At 41.6% G+C, this 24,415-nt stretch overlaps 3 protein-coding genes across 3 annotated transcripts; all 3 read left to right on the top strand.

The window, feature by feature from the left end:
• The first annotated feature begins 720 nt into the window (after window positions 1-720).
• Window positions 721-1,134, top strand: LOC109380723 (keratin-associated protein 9-3-like). Its single transcript, XM_019638579.1, has one exon. The coding sequence runs from the start codon at window positions 721-723 to the stop codon at window positions 1,132-1,134; it is 414 nt and encodes a 137-aa protein (XP_019494124.1).
• A 2,187-nt stretch (window positions 1,135-3,321) lies between these two features.
• Window positions 3,322-3,744, top strand: LOC109380722 (keratin-associated protein 9-3-like). Its single transcript, XM_019638578.1, has one exon. It carries the CDS (start codon window positions 3,322-3,324, stop codon window positions 3,742-3,744), a length of 423 nt encoding a protein of 140 aa, XP_019494123.1.
• Window positions 3,745-17,238: 13,494 nt separating this feature from the next.
• On the top strand, window positions 17,239-17,535 carry KRTAP3-1 (keratin associated protein 3-1). The gene has a single exon (XM_019638597.1). It carries the CDS (start codon window positions 17,239-17,241, stop codon window positions 17,533-17,535), a length of 297 nt encoding a protein of 98 aa, XP_019494142.1.
• Window positions 17,536-24,415: the final 6,880 nt, after the last annotated feature.

Raw genomic sequence — 24,415 nt, 5'->3', positions numbered from 1 at the left:
TGTGTTTTGGGGAAGGGAGGGAAAATACATTTTTAATTTATTAGAGTCAGAAAACAATCTACAAGCTAAAGTCATTAAGGGTCTCAGTTGGAACTATGTACATTGATGACTGAAGGTAAAAATGCCAGTTAGAGCTCTGAGGATCCTATAACTTGCACACTCGGATCATAGCAAGGCATACTTCTTTTGGATGTTGATGAATCAGGTGATAGTTCATGCTTTGATGACACTACTGTTAGCTATTCCAAGTCTGCACAACTTGTTTATGAAGTCATAGCCCTTAATTGAGTGACCACCTAGGAAGAAAATGGTCAGTTCAGATCAACTCTGCCTAAAGGTTATCAAAGGACAGGTACGACAAAGCAAGCCAGGGCAGTGGCTGGCCCACGTCTTGTCTGTCATGTGACTAGCATGAAGAGGTGCTGCCATGATTTGCTTTCATAATGAGCCTTCACTTGATCCAGAGGGCAAAGAAGAAACATAATGAGACTTAATTGAGTAATGACCAAAGCAGGCTATTGAAATGCTATTTATAACTTTCTAAACAACTCGGGTGTTAGCCAATCAGAGGCAAATTTTGCAAATAGTATCAAGGAAGGATGCTAAATGTTAGGAAAATAGGTGGCCCTGGGGACTATATAAAAGGCCAGATAGAGAAGGTGCAGCCAAAACTCAGAAACTTCTCTTAATAACCCAGCTCTCAACCCAACTCCTGACACCATGGCCTGTTGCACTACCAGCTTCTGTGGATTTCCCAGCTGCTCCACCGGTGGGACCTGTGGCTCCAGCTGCTGTCAGCCAAGCTGCTGCCAACCCAGCTGCTGTCAGCCAAGCTGCTGCCAGCCAATCTGCTGCGGGACCGGCTGCGGGACCGGCTGTGGCATCGGCTGTGGCCAGGGGGGTTGCTGTGGAGCTATGAGCTGCAGAACCAGGTGGTGCCGCCCTGACTGCCGCGTGGAGGACACCTGCCTGCCCCCCTGCTGTGTGGTGAGCTGCATCCCCCCAACCTGCTGCCAGCTGCACCATGCCCAGGACTCCTGCTGCCGCCCATCCTACTGTGGACAGTCCTGCTGCCGCCCAGCCTGCTGCTGCTACTGCTGCCAGCCCACCTGCTGCCAGCCCACCTGCTGCTAGTCCACCTGTTAAAAGCCAGGTGCTGGTTACTTAAGAATGAAAGGAGAAGCATAGCAAAACTGCCTTGATCTCTGAAGAAGTGTTCAATTTTACTTGAATGCTAAGTATCACGATGTTTCTAAACCACTCAGAAATAAAAGACTTAGGACCCTCTTGGGTGTGCTGTATTAGCCCAATGAAAACGTGTATCAATCAGAGTGTCAAATCAGTGATATCTCTGTTCTCCTTTGCTCTTGATCCCACAATTTTCAGACCTGATTTCTCCTTGATTATGCCCTGTTAACTTCAAATAAAATGTTTAAATGTGCAAAGCAAACTGAGTTATTTTCTTTCTTCTATCTTTAAGCTTGTCCACCTTTAGCTGAAATTCAAGAAGAGTGGATCAGCACTTTGATAATAATCCTAAAGCATAAGCAAAGTCTAAACCAGAAAGATTAAATGGAAATTACAGTGTGCTTCCATCCATCAGTTAATAAAATGCTCCATGCATTAAATAATGTTTGTAGTTATTCAAATGCTTACATGCTTTAATCTATTATGGTTAGGTTTAGACCAATAAAGTTACTTTTAGTTAAAATTTTCAGGTTGATCAAATCTGTGGGATTTTTACCTAGATACGCTTCTACCATTTTTAATTTCCTCCATTTACTACACTAGATGTTCTCCTTCATGCATGCTCAATATCTAAAGAAATTATATTACCAACTAAATAGATTTTAAAATACCTACCAGATACTATACATCAGATACTATCTATTTTCCAAGAGCAATTAGGTTTAATTTCTGTGCTTTAGCCTTTTATATTCTTCCCACTGATCCCCAAACTGCTCTCTAAGCTTTAAATACCAACACTCACCTCCATTTATCATAAGTATGTAGAAGGTGTACCACTGGTCTAAGTGAGAGTATAATAAATAGCTATGTAGATACCCAGGGAGTTCCACCATCACCATTTGTCAGGCACATGCAATAGAAATCTATAACAACTATATATTTTGCACTTTGTAACCCAATTTGAAGGATGTTCTCTTAAGAAGTTAACACAAATCTAGACCAAAATACATTTTACCAATTAATTTTCAATTCTTCATTAAGTATTTGAGTGCAATAGACAAAATACAACAAGACAAAATATAGGACACCATAAGAAAAATATTTTCCGAGTTATTTACAAGCTCCCAGCACTTACCTCTCTGATTTAATTGGTAGCAATGACAGATCATAACACAAACACACACGATTATACATTTCAGAGAAGAATAAAGTAGATGGCAGTGCACTCTTCAAAATGTTGTAACTCACAGATGTTTTTTCCTGAGCCTTGGTTCAAATGTAGAAAAACATTTCAGCATTTCCTAGTCTCTTTTGACAATAACAAAGACTCCTTCATGAGAGGTACTACAGCTTGAAAGTTCTATTTAATCATTTATAAGCCATGAATCATGTCTTTTACTCCACCCCTTCAAAACCATATTCAATAAACATATATTAAGGTACTACCAGAAGCTAAGCACTCTGCTAGATACTTTTATATATACTATGCCATTTGGTTCACAAGAAAAGATTTCTGGCCTGGAACAGGAATAGTATTTGCACATTTCAAGTTGGTTGAATCAAAGGAGCTATAATAGTAATTTGATTTGATGTTGGAGTAAATGAGTTGGAGTAAATGAGTTGGAAACTAAATTACGCATGACCAAAGGTACTCTTTCAATTCTGTGGAGGTCCTGATGTCCTAAATTCAAGAGAATTTAGTCTGCATATCCAGAAGGAAAAAACATAATAGTTAAAAATAGAGCACAATTACCCTTAGCCTTAAAGATCTGGACAGAGTCATGTGAAATAAATACAAACACCTCTACAAAGCAAGGGTGTTGACGTGGACTAAAATGGGAGGACTCTTTGAACATGGGAAACCACAAACATATTCCAAAAAGCCACCAATACGACGAGTCCAGATGAAACTATAAAACAAAGTAATTTCTAAACTGCTGCTCATAATGTGTCATTAGTATTTAAATGTAAGCCAATCAGAGGACCACTGAGGAACAAATTTAAACAAAAACAAGGAAGATATGTTAAGAATTGTATAAATAGCAGCTGGCCAGGATATATAAAAGGCCCAACATAGAAGTCACCATCAAAACTCCTCCAAGAAACCCAACTCTCAGCCCAACTCCTGACACCATGGCCTGCTGCACCACCAGCTTCTGTGGATTTCCCAGCTGCTCCACTGGTGGGACCTGTGGCTCCAGCTGCTGCCAGCCAAGCTGCTGCCAACCAAGCTGCTGTCAGCCAAGCTGCTGCCAGCCAATCTGCTGCGGGACCGGCTGCGGGACCGGCTGCGGGACCGGCTGTGGTATCGGCTGTGGCCAGGGGGGTTTCTGTGGAGCTATGAGCTGCAGAACCAGGTGGTGCCGCCCTGACTGCGGCGTGGAGGACACCTGCCTGCCCCCCTGCTGTGTGGTGAGCTGCATCCCCCCAACCTGCTGCCAGCTGCACCATGCCCAGGACTCCTGCTGCCGCCCATCCTATTGTGGACAGTCCTGCTGCCGCCCAGCCTGCTGCTGCTACTGCTGCCAGCCCACCTGCTGTGAGCCCACCTGCTAAAAATCCAGGTTGCTGATTTTCAGTTGCCCAGGACACAGTATCTCTGAACAGTTTATCTCCTCAACCAGCCCCTGACCACTAACAAGTTCTTAGACTTCTATTTGGGTTTCTGTTATGTGGGCTACCAAGTATATGAATTCTATCTGATTCCATTTTACGATGAACACCTTGACCCTCCACTGCAGACAGAGGAAGGCTGTGAGCCCACCTGCAGATCATCAATTTGCTTCGGATATACAATTTCTGATTTTCCTGCAGGGTTGAAAATTACTGCCATATTGTGGATTTTATCCTTGAAAACTGTCCACAAGTCTAATTTCCCCTGCTTTATGATCTATTTTTAGCTTCTGTTTACCTAAAAATTTTTCCAACATTAAAGGCACCAGAGTATAGCCAAGTAACATTCCTCATATGTCACCAGAGAGAATGAAAACTCTTCACCCAACATTCAGCTTCTGAGAAGTAGGCTAGTCTTTTCCATATTTCAACATGATTCCATCCCTTTTGGGGTGGGAGGATCAGAATGATCTTGCCTATTGGCTATTCCAATTATATTTGTGATACAGTGTCTTCTGTCATTTCTTAATAAATGCTATATACTGGGCAAAGAAACCATGGTCAATGTTTCCACTTGTACATAAAATGGGTTGATTGCTTATAATTCAAGAATGCCTACGTGGAAGAAATACACTTGTTTCTTTTTAAGAGACTGAAACCAGGCCGGCCGAGTGGCACGTTGGTTAAGAGCTGGCTTGGGATGCCAGAGGGCCCCGGTTTGGATCCCACATGGTGGCCAGTAACACTGCCCTCTACAGCTAAGATGGTGAACAACGGCTCGACCTGGAGCTGGGCTGCCGTGAGTTGCCGGCGACGGCGTAGGCTGCAGCCCCTGCTGCAGTGGGCTGCCATAAGCTACCGTGTATGGCTGGCAGGCAGCGTGAGCAGCCAGCAGCTGGAGTGAGCTGCCAAGAGCAGCTGTCCAGAGGCTGGCAACCAATCTGCCTCAGCTGGGAAGAGCGCAATGATAATACCAACATGGGCCAGTGAAGCAGCATCCTCCACAACTAGACTGAAGAACGAAAGGACAGCAACTTGTCTGTTCCCCTTCCCTGATTCCCCAATGCTGTTCCCCTCCCCCAATTCCCCAATAAAATCTTTAAAAAAAACAACTGAAACCATATACAGTGTATTCATTCATTCAATAAAATTTAGTGACCACCACTTCTAAAGCAGGGACTATGGATATCAGAAAGATGGAGAATTAATTTTTATCCTTGATGATCTTACTATCCAAAAAGAAAAAATATACCAGGGGTGCCAAAAAAAATGTATACACAAGACTTGTATGCATCTTTTGTTATTGGTATATATTGAGTATTACAATTTTAATACAGCTTTTCCTTTCTTAAAATGTATATACATTTTTTGGCACCCTCTGTATGTGTGAAAACAGCTACATACAATGTGACGAGATAAATTGTATTCTCTTAACAGTTGGTACAAGAAACTCTCTCTAACCATGCTTTTGTAACCAATATGCCTTGATAGTCCAACTTACAATAGGTTCACCCACATGGGATATGCATGTTGGCAACCCCAAAAGCTTAAGAGAAGAATGTTAAATAATTACACAGGAGACAAAGAGAGAAATACTTCTTACTCCAGAAAGGGGGTAAGGAGAAAAAAGAAGAAAAGGGATCTAGTCGGAAGGTCATGAATATTACCCTATGATCCCTCCACATTAAGCTGTCACACTCCCACAGTCCTTGGGGTGGGTCAACATTCCTGTGAAAGCCAGTGAAGGAGCTGAGGTTCATGTCTGGGTTGACTGAAGGGAAGATGCAGATAGCCAAGGAGCCAGACAGAGCAGGGGAACAACAAGAAGGTAATGCCTCAGGAACTCTCAGAAATTGTGGAGAGGCTTTGGATGGACACTGCTGTGAAAAGTAATACCTTGGTTATGTAGACTGCAAAGAAGAAGACGGAAGGATCTGACACAGGATTTCAAAATGAAAGAGATCACTTCGGGACTAGTAGGGGCTATGCTGGGTGCAGCATCAGGGAAGACATCACAAGGAAGGTAATCTTTGAAGTGGGCCTTGAAGATCATTCTAAATGGAAGGAAAGAGTGAGTGAAAAACAGCCCAATCTACACACCAATTAGAATGGCTAAAATCCAAAGCCATGACAGCACCAAATGCTGGCAAAATGTTGGTGGAGCAACAGGAACTCTCATTCATTGCTAGTCAGAAAGCAAAATGGTACAGCCATTTTGGAAGACAGCTGGGCTGTTTCTTACAAAGCTAAACATAGGCTTAGCATACAATGCAGCGATTGCATTCTTCAGTATTTACTCAAATAAGCTGAAAATCTATGTCCATGCAAAAACCTGCACATAGATGTCTACAGCAGCTTTATTTGTAATTGCCAAAAATCGGCAACAACCAAGATGTCCCTCAATAGGTGAATAATAAACAAACTGTGGTACATCTATTCTGTGATAAAGAGAAATGATTTATCAAGCCACAAAAAGACAAGGAAGAATCTTAAATGCATATTGTTTAATGTAAGAAGCCAATCTGAGGAGTACATATGATATGTTTCCAACTATATGACATTCTGACAAAGGCAAAAAACTATAGTGACAATACAAAACTGCCGGAGAGATTCAAGATGGAGAAGTAGATAAACACTATGCCTGCTTGCTTCTGTGAACACATTAAAATTACAGCTAAATTATAGAACAGTCAACCTGGAGAATCATCTGAAGTCTAGCTGAAGAGAAGTTTTATAACTAAGGATATTAAGAAAGCCACATGGAGACTGGTAGGAGGGGTGGAGACGCAAAATGGGCTGGTGTGAAACCTTCATGTGGTGGTTGAGAATCAGGAGGGATATCGCAGCCACAGAGGTTCCCCCGGGGGAATAGGTGACCCCAAATCCACACCAGGCTCCCCAGCCTGCAGTATTAATGCTGGGAAGAGTAGCCCCCACATCTGGCTGTGAAAAACAGTGGGGATTCTTACCCTTTAGGTGGGATCGAAGGCTGGGGGAAACCCAGGCATTCCCTTAAGGGACTTGCACACAGGCTCACTCACCCTAGGCTCCAGCGGAGGTATGGTGACTCAGGGGGCATCAGAGGCATACGAAGGATGGAGGCAGACTGAGGTCTTCAAGGCAAAGGCTAGAGGACAGTCACCATTTTCCCTGTGAGGGTTCTTGCTCCCATGCTGCTGGCAGGCAGCTGCCATCTTTAATGTGTTGAGCCCACCCCCTATGGTTATGGCTAAATCTGAATCCGATTGGTCTGGTGAGCTCTACTGCTCCACCCTGTTGACTCACTGGAAACCCGCTCTACCCAACTCCCCCAACACCTGAGGCACTTTCTCCTTGACCAGCCAGCCCCACCCGCATTGCACTCTTTCTTGGAAAACTACCGGAGTCCACAGGCCCCAGGCGGGTGGTGACTGGCCTCGGTGTGCTCTGAGACTTTCGCTGAGCAGCTCCAGGCTCAGCACTGGCACCAACCCAGAATCTGCATTAACCTGATGACCACAACTCTAGTGACTCCCTGACACTCTACCTCACCCAACTTGCATAATGCGTGAGGCTTTATCAGCGGCTGAGCCTTAAGGAAGCCAGCAGATGGCAGTAGGCCTCAGGGTGTCCTGGCTTCTGGGGGAGCTACCCCAGACCTGGTACTGATGACAGACGGCCTTGATTCACAGCATGGCCTCTCCCACATGCCTCCAGGTTTAGCACAGGCAGTGAACAACTGCAGATCGCTTTGTAGCTCCTCCTAGGTAGCCCCTGGCTAGTCACAGGCAGTGGGTGACCTGGGCCTGCACCAGAGCCCCCTTCCCCGCAAGTGGCCCCAGAACCAAATACTTGGAGGTTGGCTTCAGACCACAGCAGAGCATCAGCCAATTAGCCTTACAAGTGACATACACCAAGGGAAAGTCTCAATAGGCACCAGAGCCCACTGGGGTGAATCCCACTCAGTGGGGGAACCCCCCCACACAAAGCAGCCCATAAGCTGTGAATATAGCCCAACCCCACAGCCAATCAGCCTGAGGGTCAATCCCACCCACTGATGTGCCAATAGCAATCAAGGCTCAACTATAACAGGCGGACACACACAACCCACATGAGGGACACTCCTGGAGCACCCAGAGCAGGTGACCAGGGAGACTGTGCCAGGGCCCTACAGGGCACCTACTACATGAGGCCACCTGGCCAAGACTGGGAGACATAGCAGATCTACCTCCTACATAGACACAAACACAGGGAGGCAGCCAAAATGAAGAAACAAAGAAATACGTCCCAAATGAGAGAAGAGGAGAAAACTCCAGAAAAAGAACTAAACAAAATGGAGGCAAGTGACCTACCAGAGACAGAGTTCAAAACAATAGTTATAAGGATGCTGAAGGAACTCAGTGAGAACTTCAACAAAGAGATAGCAAGCATAAAAGAGGACATAGAAACCATAAAAAAGAACCAGTCAGACGCAAAGAATACAATAACTGAAATGAAGAATGCACTAGAAGGAATCCCCAGCAGACTAGATGAAGCAGAGGATCAAATCAGTGACTTGGGAGACAAGGTAGCAGAAAACACAGCAAAGAGCAAAAAGAATCCAAAAAAAATGAGGACAGTTTAAGAGACCTCTGGGACAACATCAAGTGTAACAATATTCGCTTCAAAGGTTTACCAGAAGAAGAGAGAGAGAGAGCAAGGAACTGAGAACCTGTTTGAAGAAAATGACTAGGGACAAGAGGCAGAACAGCAAAGGCAGAAGAATGATGGGGAAGATACACATGAAGGAGAAAGGAGAAAGATGGGGACCTATGTGACCTTGTTTAACACCATATGATATGCTACATGTTAAATACACTTCATGTGAAGTCTAGTTCATTTCACACTTACATCAGTCCTGTGAAATAGAGATTGTTATCCTGGCTTGTAGATAAGGCAAGTAAGTCTAAATGAGGCTTAAAAAATCCTGAAATCTGAACCCAATTCTGACTCCAAAACTCATAGAAAAAGAAATTAAGGGACTAGATATAAAGAAAAGTGAGGAGCAGTTCAGCAGATTTAAAGATGGCTTTTTCGGAAGCTGTGGGCTTCAGAATAAGTTTCTCTTTGTGCCTGTTGTTAAGTTATGGTCTCTTAGCCCTAGATAATCCAGGATAATCTCCATATCTTAAAGTCAACTGATTAGTAACCTAATTACATTTGCAAAGTCCCTTTAACTCTGTAATGTATTCATGGGCATGAAACCAGGGTTTAGAGTTCATTGGGCCAAAATTCTGCCTACCACAGGGATTATTAGACAATGAGTTGACACTAATTTCTAGAGACCCAAAATGTCACTCTGGTTCCCTAATAAAAGTGGTTGGGAGTCTTAGCCCACATTTTAATCACAGTGGACCCAGTAGGTCAATTCCCCAATTTGCGAACGTATAATTGGAATAATGCTTGACAATCAGCGGAATCCCTACATTAGCACTCTGGCTTGAGGAATAAAGCTCAGATGGTAGGAAGGTCCAAGTAGAAGCCCCTGGAAGTTACCCTCATTACACGAGTAGTAAACCAAAAATGACACTATATCCATGGAAGAATTTTGAAGATGAGTGCCATTATCAGAGACAAATAAAGCCAGTGTGGTGATACCTACCATCTCCCCACTTATGTACTCGTTTGTCCTATAGAAAAGGTAGACAAATCTTAGAGAATAACAGAATAATTATTTATTATTAATTTAAATTAAATTGGCCCCAGCTGAAACTGATGTTTCAGATGGAATATCTTTAATGAAACAAATCAACATAGCCCGGGCACCCGGTATGTGGCTTTTGAGTGAAAAATGCCTTCTTCTCCATATCCATTTGCAAGGACAATCAGAGGTAGTTTGCTTTTACCTGATACGACTAACAGAGACTTTCTGAGTAATGCTTTGGGCCTATGTCAACTTGCCGGCTTTCTGTCATCATACGCTCAGGAGAGATCTTAATCACCTTATCACCTTGATGTTCCGCACAACATCATAGCTGTCCACTACATTAATGACATCATGCTCATTGTTTCTGATGAGCAGGAAGTTTCAAGCACTTGAGATGTCTTAGTAAAACATGTGTGAACTCCAGGTTAGGAGATTAAACCCCACAAAAATCAAGGCGTTTACAACCTCAGTGAAGTTTCTTGGGAGTCAAATTGTCTATAACAAGTTAAACTTTCCTTTCCAAGGTGAAAGACAAATTGCTGCTGCACCGTGAACTATCTTCAGCTAGAAAAGCGCAGCTCTTTCGGGTTTTTTGGATTTTGAAGCCAACATATACTGTATTTGAGTGTACTACTTTAACCCACTTACTGATAACCTGAAAAAGACAGGACCAGGGTGAATTTGGACCTTTCAGGAAAGATCTGTATCACCTCCACCAGGTAAAGAACCCCAAACAGCTGAGGTCCTGCCTGAGGGTAAAGAAAAAAATGAAATGGGTAGTGGAAGAAGAGTTATACATATCAATGATAGCCTTGGAACCAACTAGAAGGAATATAGAAACTATGTATATTTTCTTCTTTGCTTATTTTTCTTCTCTTTTTTCCTTCGCTTGTATGGTGTCATATGCTGTACTACAAGCTAAGTAAACTTCATATGAACCTAATTTCATTTAATACTTAACACCAGTCCTGTGAAATATTTTTGTCTTTGTTTTGTAGATGAATAAATAAAGTCTAAAAGAGGTTAAATGAATGGAAATCAGGATCTCAAAGAGATATCTGTACCCCCATGTTCACTGCAGCATCATTCACAATATCCAAGACATGGAAGCAACCCAAACATCCATCAACAGATGATGGATAAAGACAATGTAATATTTATATATAATAAAAATTAGTTGGCCTTAAAAAAGGAGGAAATCATGCCATTTGCAGCAACATGGATGAACCTGGAGGACATTACAAATATACTAACTTAAATAAGCCAGACACAGAAGAATAAATGCTACATGATCGCACTTATAGGTGGAATCTAAAATAGTCAAACACATCGAAGAAGAGAGTTGAATGGTAGTTACCAGGGGCTTGAGGGTGGGGGGAATGGGGAGGTCAAAGAATACAAAGTTTCTGTTATGTAAGATGAATACATCTTAGAGATCTGCATACCATAGTGTCTATATAACAATACTGTATTATATACTTAAAGATTTGCCAAAAGGATATTAAGTATTCTTATCATAATGAAAAGGACAGGAGGAAACTTCTGGATGTGATTAATGTATTTATGGCATTAATTGTGGTAATGGTTTCACACATATATACTTATCTCCAAACTTCATCAAGTTAAATACATTAAATATGTACAACTTTTTATACATCAATTATGTCTCAATAAGGTTGTTTTTATTATATAGATAGATAGATAGATAGATAGATAGATAGATAGATAGATAGATGAAGTTAAAGAGCTTGCTTATAATCATACAGCTCATAAGTAAAAACTGAAATATGAACCCAACTCTGGCTCTGAAACTCACGCAGAGACAGTGAAACTAAGGGACTGGAAGTAAAGAATGAGAAGGTTCAGCTGATTTAAAGATGGCTATTTTGGAAGCCGTGGGCTTTGGAATAAATTCCTATTATGTTTGTGCCAGCTATTAAGTTGCTGTCTCACAGCTTCACGCCCTCCCTCCCATACTCGGCTTTGTGATGCCGAGATGGTGCTCAGCAAACCCCATCATGGCTTTGCCAGCTGCTCCATCTTAGGCTCTGCCACTAGGGGGTGACAGAGGAAAACTGCAAAGCTGGAAATGGAAGAAGGCACTCATTCCCTTCTGCTTCCTTCTGCTTCCCCGGGGCTTCCTGTATGCTAGTGGTTCCCAGGATTATTACTCCAGTAACACTTCTTCAGCTGCAGATGCTTTCCATAGCAGCACCTGACTTTAGTTTGCCGTTTTCTCAACACTTGTAGAACCAGCTTCGCCGCACCCCTCGGAGTCACCAGCACCAGCCAGCCAGTTCTCCTGAGTTTCAGCTCCACAGGGCAACCCCCTCCCTAAATTTCTAAGTTTTAATTCCTTCCATTTGCCCATTAAAGAAAGTATCACTCTGAGGTCTTTCTTCATTTCCTACATTTGTGATATCTCAGGGTCCTCTTTTTATCTTTTTAGCTACCTAGCTAACAACTTAGTTTAAAATTCTTCATATAAAATTCACTTGATTCAAATAATGCATATGGTTCTGGTCTCTAGACTGAACCCAAACTGGTAAACTCTTATTACTTTTTTAAATTCAGATTTAGTGAACCATTTGTTCAGACTTTTCACTTACTCCCTTTGGTTAATCATAGTAGCTGATTATGTGGGGGAAAATTAGTCTCTGAGCTTTGGAGGTGGCAGCCAGGGAATGAAGACATTTTAGGCCTGAGAGAATCTGGTTGAGGAACTAGAAATGCTACTCAGCACCACTTGGCTCTGTAGTTGTGAAACCTCCCCCATTTCAAGTGGGCTGTGCCAGGGAGACCTGCCAGCAGACAACCTTTTGTTCATTACTGACTTATCTCCCCAAACCATAACTCTGACTTAAGAAAACTTATTTCCATCATGATTATCCAGATTTTATTGGACATCCATTTTCTCAATCAGGTTCATTTTAGTGAACACATATTTGTTGTACCTTACTTAACTGGGCATAACTCTCTGCTACTACTGGCAGATTCTATAGCTTATAATAATATATGAGAATTAAACTGAAAGTCTAAGATCCCCAAGAAAAATAGGCAACACTTCAGGCCAGCAGAAGGTAGGCTAGGCTTCATGTGCCGTGTGACTGAGTGCTGTGAGGTCCGCTGTGTCATGCTGAAATGGGGACACATATGTCTACATGAGACAGGGCAGAAGAGTCACCCCCTTTAGGTCATATACATCAAAGCAACTATAGCCAACATTAGCTGACCTCAGAGGGCAAAACAGCATTACTACCGTGTGAAAGAAATCCAATTTAAGAGTGATTTTCAGTGCTGGCCAATGTGCTGGCAAGAGCTCTATCAGTCTTGACTATACCCACACACCAGAAAAAATGTCCTGATGCAAATGGAAAGGGCCCCCTACGTCTGCCACTCAAACCAAACCCAGAATCCGCAGCCCACATGCTCAACAAAGTGGGCATTCTGCAATGAAAGGATTGATGTCAATGGCGGTCCTGACACCAGCCATTCTTTCTCCTAATCTGTACTGTAAAGGAGTTCACCGGAAATGTAAATGCATTTGGAAATAAAGACCAAATGCTTTTATTTATGGGCATGTTTATTAGGATGACAAATTGAAAAGGTCCCTATATCCTGCTTTTGTGAAGGGATGAAGGGCTCCATCAGGCTTCAAGAAAGCTGAGTTGGCTTGAACTGTGAACCATCCCAACACCTACATTCCCGCTGACAAGGGAGGTGCCGTCATGGGTTAGAGTTTTCCTAACAGCAATCAGGAAATCCACCCAGTTGTTGGGAGACGGATGTTGGTAAGTCACACAGAGAATCACAACAAACTGTGACTAACACACATAAAAGTGATCTCTTGCCTCAGTCCAGGAACTTGGTAGGAAGCACATTTTTCCTCTCTGTGTTGGAGCATTCCAAATCTTCAGCCCTGCACCCTCTCATGGGCTTCAGGCTGATCACTCTCTGCAGGTTCCACACCGAACTCACCTTTAACCTCTTCCCTACCACCCTGGATGGCAGCTTGTGGGCTCAGGTCCCCTCTCACCTATGAGTAAATCTAAGACCTACACATGGTCCTTGGCCACTAATAGCTAGCATTACCACGACCTACCATCTCTACTTACAAAAACACCTTCCAAATTCTTCCACCTCTTGCCAGTTCACCAACCACTGGCATCACTGTTCACCCTCTCTCCTGGACCACTTACTTGTTCTCCCTATTTCCACTTCGGCCCCGCTGCAGTTCATTTGCCATGGAACAAAATTCCCTTATCACTCACTGCCATAAATCATCCAGTAGATTCTCAAGGCCCTTAGAACATAATCTAAACTCTGTAGAGCTACCTACGCATTCCTACATGGCCGGGCACCCACCTACCTCCTTGACCTCATTTCCTATCACATTCCTTCTCTTTCATTATACTTCAACCACCTGGCAAAGACTGCCCTGACCGCCCTACCCAAAGCAGCCATGCTCCCGGCACTAGCTCCCAGTCATTCTGTCCCACTACTCTCTTTTATTTTCTTCTGGCATGTATCACTGTCTGAAGTTCTTATTTATTCATTTCTTTGCTTTTGTCTATCTCCCCCACTAGAATGAGCACCTCGACAACAAGGCCCTTACCTGGCCTGTTTATTTACATACGCTTAGCACCTAGCATGGTGCTAGGCATTTTACTGAATGAATGAATACATGAAAAAAAAATGAGTGAACATAATTTACAATTATGTAAAATGTAACTCCATGAAATGCTTATTTTTATTAATAAGTGTGAGGTATTGCTGTTAGATGAGGCATCATTCACTAACTGTGTGACTTTAAATCATTATTTAATATCCTTACTCTCAGTTTCATCATCTGGGAAATGGGTATAGTGATCTCATAAGGGTGTAAGAAATAAGAAAGAAGATGTGCATAAAATACTTAGCACTATACCTGGCACATGATATACATTTAATAAATGCTAGCTATTAGTGGGGGATAAGATTAGGATATTCTAGTTATCTTAAAAACAAGAATATTTGTTTTACTGTGGAAACTGATGTGCCACCCAGAGAGTGGTCCTCAGAAAACTGAACGATGCGAAGAGGAATCCCAGATTTGGCCCTCTTCTCTAGTCCCACCCAATTATAATACCCTCTAAGACAGAAACCATGCCCACCTCATCACTCCTGTAGAACACCCATGTACCTTCCCTACCACTGTCAAATTATCACCTTTCTACAGAATGGTAGGCTGGTTAAGAAAATAGGCTCTAAAATCAACTCCTCTTATGATCTCAAGACCTTCAGTAAGCTGGTCCCATCCTTCCCACCAATCTTACATGCAACGAATCTTGAGGGTCATTTTCACCCTAGTCAGAACAACACCCCCAAAGTGAGAGGGAAGATGGCATAGTGGAATCTGGAGCCAGATTGCTTGGCTCCAAATACCAGCTCCATCACTTACTCACTTACTAGTTACTTAGCCTCTCTGTGCCCCAGGTTCCTCATCTGTAAAATGGCAAGGGGAGTAGCATTGCTTAAGCTTGTGGTGAGAAATGTGTAATACATATAAAGCACTCAGCACAAGACTTAATATGATGATGATGATGATGATGATGGGCCTCCATTCAAAAACTACAGCCATCTTTCTAAAATACAAATCTAATCACATGACATTCATGTTCAAAAACCTTTAATTAATGCCCATTGCCAATAGGATGTAGTTCAAAATCCTGGGTGTAGGATACTAAGCACAGTACATATTCTTCCCACCTTTCCAATGTCATCTCTCATTGTCCTCCTCCAGCACCTCCCTACAGGAGATCCAGAATCTGTCCTTTAACCAATCAACACTTTTGCCATCCTAGGAACACACCATGGCATTTTGTTTCTGTTTCACTTGCTGAAATTCCCTTCCTAGTCCCGTCTACCTGCTAGCTAAGCTCCTGTTCAATCCTCGAGACCCATACAAATGTTCCCATTTCATAAAGCTCTCCCCAAATCTTCCAGTCAGTGGCTCCTACCTCTAAACTCCCACGTTACCCAGAAAACCTGCACATACTACCCTGTACTGTCATTTTCCAGTTAACTTCTCCATGTCTCTTTTTCTCTGTGACCTCCTCAAGGGCAGAAACCTATTTGCTTCTTTTTTGCACAATGTCTGACTTACGCAGGTGCCCAACCAAAGAGTGTTTGACTGAGCAAAGAGGTATCTATTGACATAGCATGCACACAAGCTCATTTCTAGCAGAGGGATCCAAAATCACAAAATCATTCTAGTAAGAAGATGACTAAAAATGAAAGCAGTTTTCAGGTTAAGCATCTTTAGGATCCATGAATTTCTTGACTTGCATGTCTTTTGACTTCCGACTCCTCTATGTTGTGCAATTTTCTACTTATTTTTAAAGTGGAGGATGGGTCAAGAAAATATATACATTTTTTAAGACTTCCAAAGTAAGGTATATCTGAAGGTTTACCAGTTAATATTTTTCCTACTATAAAGTAATTCTAAAACATCATACTAAGTGGTTTTTTTTACATATATGTGCTCAATGATTTATTTAAAATATGATTTATTTAATACATCTCTATCCTCACCAATACAACCTAAGTCCTGGACAACAAAGCTCAGGCCTACATGAAGAAAGAGGAGGGAAGGCATACTAAGTTTTTTGTCCTTATTTATTTAAACAATTTTATTATTATGGTTTTATTGATTGAGATGTAATTCGGGGGATCTCCTCAAGTATGTTCCATAGAACACTAACCTATTACGCCAACCTATGAAAACTAACAAACAAAAATGATTCCGTGGTCAAGTAAGATTGGAGAAAAGCACATGCTATATCTCCTTGGTGAAAAGTCTCAGAGCGCTTTGGCATATTAAAGGCTCTAAGAAGTCAACCAATGAAGGACTCAGCATTTTGCAAACTTATTTACCAGAGAAACCTTTAATCTTCCTTGGAACAGGTGCTTGTGGAACTCATTTTGAGAAATACTGCACTGTTTAATATCTAAATGGCCCAATACAACTAGTCTTTGGGTCATAAATAATCTTAATTCATAACATGGTTTGATGGAATTTGAAAGGGCATCCGTCACTGTCACCCAAGTGGGTCTAAAGTCCCATATACACGCTGCTGCCAAGTTATCATTCAAAGCACATATGAAGGGGATGGAGACCAAATGATTTGTTACAGCTCTGTAAGAAAGTTCTTCTTTACACAGAACCAGAATCTCTTTCTCTATAGATCTTCTCCATTCATCTTAATTCAGCTTCTGGGAACATAAAGAATACATCTAAAAATCTTGTCACTTTTTTTTTGCCAGAAAGCCAAAATTATCAAATACAATCCTTGGTTGCTGGTAGAAGAGCAATCAAAAAGCCTACCTATCTCTTTCTCTGAAAAGAAGACAAAAAAACATGGGGACAATTGGCAGATACCTAGCATACCAGGCTATCATTAATAATGTGTAATGATTAGAAGATAATGACTTTGAAGGCAGAAATGAAATGGCCGTGCAGTGACAAACAGCCAATGTAAAGAGTCCTAATTTGACAGCAAAACAAACTAAACCCCTTTTATGAGGTGAGGAGTATGACCTAGGTAATAAACACTTAAGTAATTAGATGGTTTTTATGGAGACAGCTATAAATGGAAACATGGGGAAAAAGATCTTGCTAATAGGCTGACGCCCAGGGCGGTGGGTATATAAGAGCCAGAGCAGAAGATAGAAACATTGAGACACCAAGAAACTTCTCTTCTCAACCCATCAAAAACCCAACTGTTGATACCATGGCTTGCTGTACTCCCTGCTGCTGCAGCGTCCCCACCGGCCCCGCCACCACCATCTGCTCCTCTGAGAAATGCTGCCGGTGTGGAGTCTGCCTGCCCAGCACCTGCCCACACGACATCAGCCTCCTTCAGCCCACCTGCTGTGACACCTGCCCCCCACCCTGCTGTGAGCCTGACACCTACGTGCCAACTTGCTGGCTGCTCAACTCTTGTCACCCAACTCCTGGGCTGAGTGGGATCAACCTGACGACCTACGTTCAGCCTTGCTGTGAAAGTCCATGTGAGCCCTGCTGTTAAGCAGCCATGAGTGTACAGGTTCAGTGATGTGCTGCTCAACATCTTACCATCACCCGGCCTTCAGCACTCACTTCAACCTACAGCAGACTAAATCAATCTCTAGTCCCTGGACCATGTTTTCATGGATTAGCCCAACTTCTAAAAATCTTCCTCCTTTGGGGAGAGTCTTTCAATTCGGCTACTTTACTGCTCTTTGAGAAATAACCACTCTGACTATTCATTAATAAACTTCATTCTGGCTTAGCAAATACGGCTTTGTGATTATTTACTCCATGTTCCCTCTTAGGGAACACGGATGCCTACCTAAACCTGAACAGCAGGTCCTTCTACCCAAGATCTACCCTAGAAGAATGAGAGCTCTCATGGTGGAATCGTCGAAAAATTAGATACTGGCTGTTTGTGAGAGGTTAAAAGGCAAAAAAATCAGTAGGCCATTTTGTAGGATCTTTTTATTCAATAGATATTTTTTTGAAGACGACCATAGTGCTAAGCAATATGCTAGAGTCTAGAGATCAATATAATGTTTTTTGAATATTTTATTTATTTTAATTTCCATTATCCTGAAATTGATTTTTCTTTCTTCCTTAATTGACTAAACAAATCAATCACTTTGCCGGTGTGCAGAAATAATTTTGACTACCATTCATAGTGATCAATAAAATTCTAAGCTCAATGTCATTTTGAGAAATATACACAGAGGGTGCCAAAAAATGTATACACCTTTTAAGAAAACTGTATTAAGATTGTAATACTCAATATATGCCAATAACAAAAGATGAATACAAGTCACGCTGGACTTCTGCAATTACAAGAGGTGTTCAAAGTGGTTTCCATCAGTGTCCAGACACTTCTGATTACGGCGAACTACTGCTTGAGCAATGTTGACCAAAGTGTCCACTTGTGTACATTTTTTGGCACCATGGTGTATATAGCCATTTCTTGATATATGCTGTCTTCTAGGAAAATCAATTTTGAATGAATATTAGCATTTACTGAGTATGCTTTGCTTCTTCAAATTAGGCTTGGCTTACATTAGTCATAACTATATTTAGAAGTGTGCTATACACCAGAAGTAGTCACACAATTATGGGAGCAAAAACACACACTTCCTCCTACAACAAAACTTTTATGATGACCATTAATTCACCTCCTTAGTTGTCCTTGAAAAACCCGAGTGCAGGAAGGATTTTGCACTAAATACCCAGAGTGCAGTCTTGTTGTGTATTTTCTTGCACTTGCCTTGGGACTTTGGGCCATGTGCTTCTCTCTCAGCCCCTGTCTCCTCATTATTACAGCAGAAATACTACTCTCTTCCCTGCTTATGTCTCAGGATTATTGTGAGGCCCAAAGCGTCCACAACAACACTCCAGACACATGTGAGAGACTCTCATCATGACTGCTTCACAGTGGTCCCCAGCTTTCTCATCAAAAGGCATCCTTTTAGTTCTTGAAAAGTGTATTTTTCCCAAATGGCTTTTTAAAATAATAATTTAGTCCTTTCATTTTTGTTCATAAATACATTTATAAGTTTCAGTGAGAGTTTTAGGGTTCAAATAATTACAGTTACTGTGCCAAGTCACCTCTTTTTTAGTCAAAAGCAAAGTAGTTTGATGTTTTCATACATGTATATAAGGGATAAATATTTAGGCTTTATTTTTAATACTAAAAATAACTCTAAGTGTCCTATTTCTACTACTGTGGCCCTTTGGCCATTCGAGGGCCCTTGGCTAGTTAGAAAGCCCCACCTAGAACCCAGGAGATGTGTGTCCTAGTCCGGGCTCTGCCTCCGGCTGCCTCTATGACCCTTAACAAGTCAGTTCAGTTTTTTGGGTCTCAGATTTTAAATCAGTAAGGTGGGCTGGTTGACCAAGTCCTCTCTAAAGTCACTTTTAGTTTAGACCCTCTATGGTTCTAGGTTATCCAGAAACATTGTAAGTAACAAGTACTCCATGCCAGTAACCAACCCCATCCTGTCATTACTTTTATTGCTTTCCTTTGTAATAAGCTAACATTTGGTGACTCTACTGGGCACTCAAATAGGTGCTTTATGCACATTTTCTCATTTATTTCTAACAAAAATACTAAGAGACACCTACCATTATTCTCCCCACTTTACCCGTGAGGAAATTGAGGCTGAGAAAGTTACTTGCAAACAGTAAGTGACAGAGGAGGGATTAAACCTGAAACTGCTTGAATCCAAAGGCTCTTCTCTTTCTACTTCACCAAAGCACTTGCCTCCTCTCCAGACAGAAATAAGGTAACAGGGCTCTCTTTATCCAGGAGGAAGTATATGCCACTTGGCAGTACGTTCTCTACTATTCCCTGAATTGTATATGTGGTTGTGTATAGAAACTCAGTCTTCTCTGTGATTTAAGACAAAAATGAGAGTATATAGTGAGTCTAGAAAAAACTGTTTACATTTCTAAAGTGAAAACAAATCATCTTTTTTTTACAAATATATATATTTTTTATTAGTTTCAGGTGTACAAAGCAATGTAATAGTTAGACATTTACACCCCTCACAAAGTGATAACCCTCCCCAATCTACTACTCCTCTGACATTGTATATAGCTATTACAGTACCGTTGACTCTATTCCCTATGCTGTACCGTGGGGTGGGGTGGGGGGCAATATATATATAAATTTAATTATAGCTGACATTCAATGCTATACTACTTCAGCCTCAGGTATATAGTGCCATGGTCAGGCATCCACACAGTCCATGAAGTAATCCCCCTGATAAGTCCAGTACCCATCTTACTTATCCTACATAATCTAAAGAATAAAATAAATGAGCAAACAAAACAGAAATAGGCTCGGAGATATAGAGAAAAAACTGACGGTTGCTAGATGGAAGGGAGGAGGGGTTGGGGAAGAAGGTGAAGGGATTAGACAGCACAAATTAGTAGTCACAATATAGTCACGAGGGTATGAAATAGAGTATGGGGAATATAATCAATAATGTTGTAAATCATCTTTTTTTTGAAGTCAGACTTTAAATACTGATTAACAAGGTCATTAATTACGCATTGAAATGCAGAATGTTTGGCAACTCAAACACATTTTCCATTTTCTGATGCGTTTTAATAACCTAGATCAAGGTAAAAACAAACAACCCTTAAAGTTAATAATTATTTATCTTTGATAACAGAATAGAAAACCAAGTCATTTCATTTTTCTTTCAAATTGTTCCTGGCATCTCTCCTTCCACCTTCAGTGACTGTAGCCTAATCTAGACCCTGATCACCACACCCTTGATTATAACCACAATCTCCTAGTTGACCTTGAGTGAAGAATTCCCTGCTCCTTCCTCCACCAAAACTATACCTCTGTCAGATCAGGCTTCTCTGCCCCTATACATATATATTTGTTCAATTGAATTGCTCAAAACTCTAAGGTGACTCAATATTTTTGTTTTTACTGAATCAAGGCTAAAGTCTTCAGTGTGGCTCTCCAGACCCTCAACAGCCTGGTACAGTCATTTTCAGCAAATTTTACTTCCTACTAACCCTGGGACAACATGCAGCCTCCACTCTATAGTCAGGGCAATGCTCCCTATACAATGGTCAAGAGTGGCCTCTGAAACGTGGCTGTCACACCCTGTCACTGACATGTGTCCTTGGTTACATCATTCAACTTCTCTACGCCTCAGGGCCCTCAACTGTTAAATAAGATTAAAAAACAGTATGCACCCTACAGAATCCCTGATGATCTAGTCCTTCTTTCTTTTTTGTTCACAAATCTGCCCAGGAGACGGAAAAACAAGTCAAGTCTGAGAAACTGTCACAGACCAGAGGAGACTAAGGAGATGTGATGCATGACTCAATGTAAGGCGTGCCTCAGATTGGATCCCGGAACAGAAAAGGGGCATTAGTGGAAAAGCTAGTGATAGCTGAATAAAGTTAACTAATAGTGATGTACTGATGTCGGCTTCTTAGTTTTGACAAATGCACAATGGTATTGTAACATATTATCGTTAAGGGAAATTGAGTGAGGGATATACAGGAACGCTGTGCTATCTAATTAAAACATGAATAGGTCTTAGGATAGTATGTGTGGATTGTCAACTCCGAGTCCACCTTTTTATACTCTGTGATGACTAGATAAGGGCTCTCTTTCTCCTTTGGCTGGTTTTCTACTAGATTCCACCAATAGAGGGCTCTGCGAGAGGCTATAAGGCCTGAGAAAGGAAGCTATGTCTTGTTACCCTAGCAACAGTCCTTCTTTTGGCAGAAGCAATAGGTTCTACTTTCCATCTTCTTTCCACACTCCAGAAAACAAGTGTCATTGTGCCTCCTCAGAAACACCAGCAGCAGCAAGGGAGTGACTTCTCTCTCCCTCCTACAGAAGTTCAAACCCTGGCCCCACAGGATCTCGCCTCTGAGCAACTGAGCATCTGAGATACCCGGCTGGAAAGCACTTGAGGTCTGAGCCCAGCTCTGTAGGACCACTCTTCCACGCTTCTAGGTTCGATTAACCACAGCTTCTTCTCTTCCTTCCCTGGCCTAGAGCTGGTAGCTGTGTCGTGAGTATGTTACCTCAGTTTTTCTTTTTTCTTTTTTCAGTCCTCTAACACCTATTTAACTAATTCCCTCTCTTCAGATTCTCTCTATTGAAATACCTTGTGTGAGGGTTTTCTTGTTTGCTTGTTTTCCTGATAAACTTGATACAGAAGCATTCCATAAATGCTGGTTATCATTATTTTCCAAACTTTCTTCTTTAAATATTTATTAGTCCACATGTCCCAGCCTCCAGACTCCATCCTGTGATCCAGGCTCTATGCTAGGTACCATAAAAACCAAGAAAAATAGGACATAGTCCCTGCTTTGAAGGGGAGACTACATTCTAGTAAAGTGAATCAACGTGTACAAAAAACATAGCAAAGTTTTATAGGAGAATATGGAGTACAATAAAAGCACGGAGGAGGGTGTGACCAAGTCTGCTAGGGACAGGCGCTGAGAGTAAGGACAGAACAATGTCATAGAAAAAGTCCTTGTTTTCCTTGCCTGAAATGCACCTACCTCTTTTCTAAGCATTTCTGATGGAAACAACTTAATCCTCATCCTCCAAGAAGGCTTCTTTAATCATTTTAGCCCTCTTTCACTGTATTTCCTGTTGGGGGAATTCTCACAGTACTCAGAAAAGGAACTGCCATTGATTAGATAACTCCATTGTGCCACACACAGTGCTAAATAATTTACTAAAGTAATTCTCATTTAATCTTTATTTAATTCTTGCAATAAAACTATACTAGATGATTATTATTTTCCCCAAATTTGTATTTGAAAAAACAGAAGTCCCAAAAACTTAAATAACTTGATCTAGGTCTCACAACATGTAAGTTATAAGCATTCAAACCTGGCTCTGCCACTCCTTTCATTACCCCATCATGTACTTAATTACATGTTGTTTGCATCATACACAAAGGGATTGCTAGCCTTTTCCATCAGCTCACATACACCTAGAGGATGGGGGCCGTGTCTTCTGTTTTCTATCTCTACCACACTCTTCGGCATGTATTAGCGATTCAATGAATACTTCACTTACAATGAATGGATTTGCTGATAAGTCTTCTTTACTGTAGTTACGCACTAGCTTTAGCCATGACATGTTAACACTATAGCTTTTTTAAAGTGGAAGGACTTTTTAAAAGGTACCTGTCTGTTGGATAGGAGGTGATTATCAGTTTTGAGAGTGGTTTTGAACATTGGAATCGGCAGGTGGGCAATTTGGTTTTTCTAAAAAAAAAGAACTTTTTCATGCTGCCTTGCAAAGAGATACAAGCTCATTTTTCAGACCATATATAGTCTCATGAATCTAGGTTTTTATATGTTCCAACTTGTGGTAAAAAAAAATCATTAATGATGTCACGCCAATAAATTTAATTTTAAAATCAACATCCTTTGTAAAATTGGGAGCTTATTTATATTTATACATAATTGTATATGGCAATAATGCAGTGGATGAGTATAAAAACTCATCTAGCAGGCTCTGAATTTGCCAATCAAGATTATGTTGCATATCTTTGAAATTCATTTATCTCCTCAAATCCATGAAATGATAGGAAGGTGAAAAAAAGTCCCACAGGTTTAACTTCCCAAATACAACCAGGATACACATTTTGGGAGGCATCATTTCTTACTTTACAGGGAAATCACTCTTGATTCTTTACACTCAGCAGTGATCACTTGCAAGAACAAATACTGCTTGATAAAAAAGAAAAACGTCAGAGCAATATTGATTTATTTACCTGTGATTGAGTAAGTGAAGAACCTACACTGACACCATTTTGAAACTGCAACAGGAAGCAAGTTTGAATGTAGCAACACAACAAAATAAAACTGCAGGAGAGCTCATGGCGTGGCTGATAAATAGCAAGTTAATGAGTTATTTGTATGGGATTAAACAAACAACAAGAAGCATTCTGACAGACGGAAGCCATGTTCCCTGAGACAAGTGGATATAAAGACCCACAGAAGACAACTTTGTAGACTAAAACCTTCCTTTGTAACAAAAATCTACCCAATCCACTCTCACCATGTCTTGCTGTGAGTCTTTTCTCCAAGGATGCTGCAGCATATCCACGGGCCAGGCCACCGCCATCTGCTCCCCTGATCTGTGCGGTCAATTTGACGTTTACCTGTCCAGCAGCTATCCACAGGGGATCAGCCTCCATTGGCCAACCTGCTGTGACACCTGCCCCCAACCCTGCTGTGTGCCTGACTCCTACCTACCATCGTGTTGGATGCTCAACAGCTGCCACCCTGCTCCAAACCTGAATGGAATCTGCCACAACCTACATCCAGCCCTGTGAGCGTGAAGCACCTTGCTGCTAGCCAAACATGTTCCAAAGAGCTTGCCCACATTTTCCTAAGGGGCT

This window comes from Hipposideros armiger, unplaced genomic scaffold (genome assembly GCF_001890085.2).
Source record: "Hipposideros armiger isolate ML-2016 unplaced genomic scaffold, ASM189008v1 scaffold_40, whole genome shotgun sequence".
Taxonomy (NCBI): Eukaryota; Metazoa; Chordata; class Mammalia; order Chiroptera; family Hipposideridae; genus Hipposideros; species Hipposideros armiger.
Note: the sequence above shows the minus strand (reverse complement) of the source record. Positions and strands in the feature narration are given on the sequence as shown.

Bases quoted from the DNA above. Each gene is read 5' to 3' on its own strand.
- LOC109380723 (XM_019638579.1), top strand. From the start codon at position 721: ATGGCCTGTTGCACTACCAGCTTCTGTGGATTTCCCAGCTGCTCCACC.
- LOC109380722 (XM_019638578.1), top strand. From the start codon at position 3,322: ATGGCCTGCTGCACCACCAGCTTCTGTGGATTTCCCAGCTGCTCCACT.
- KRTAP3-1 (XM_019638597.1), top strand. From the start codon at position 17,239: ATGGCTTGCTGTACTCCCTGCTGCTGCAGCGTCCCCACCGGCCCCGCC.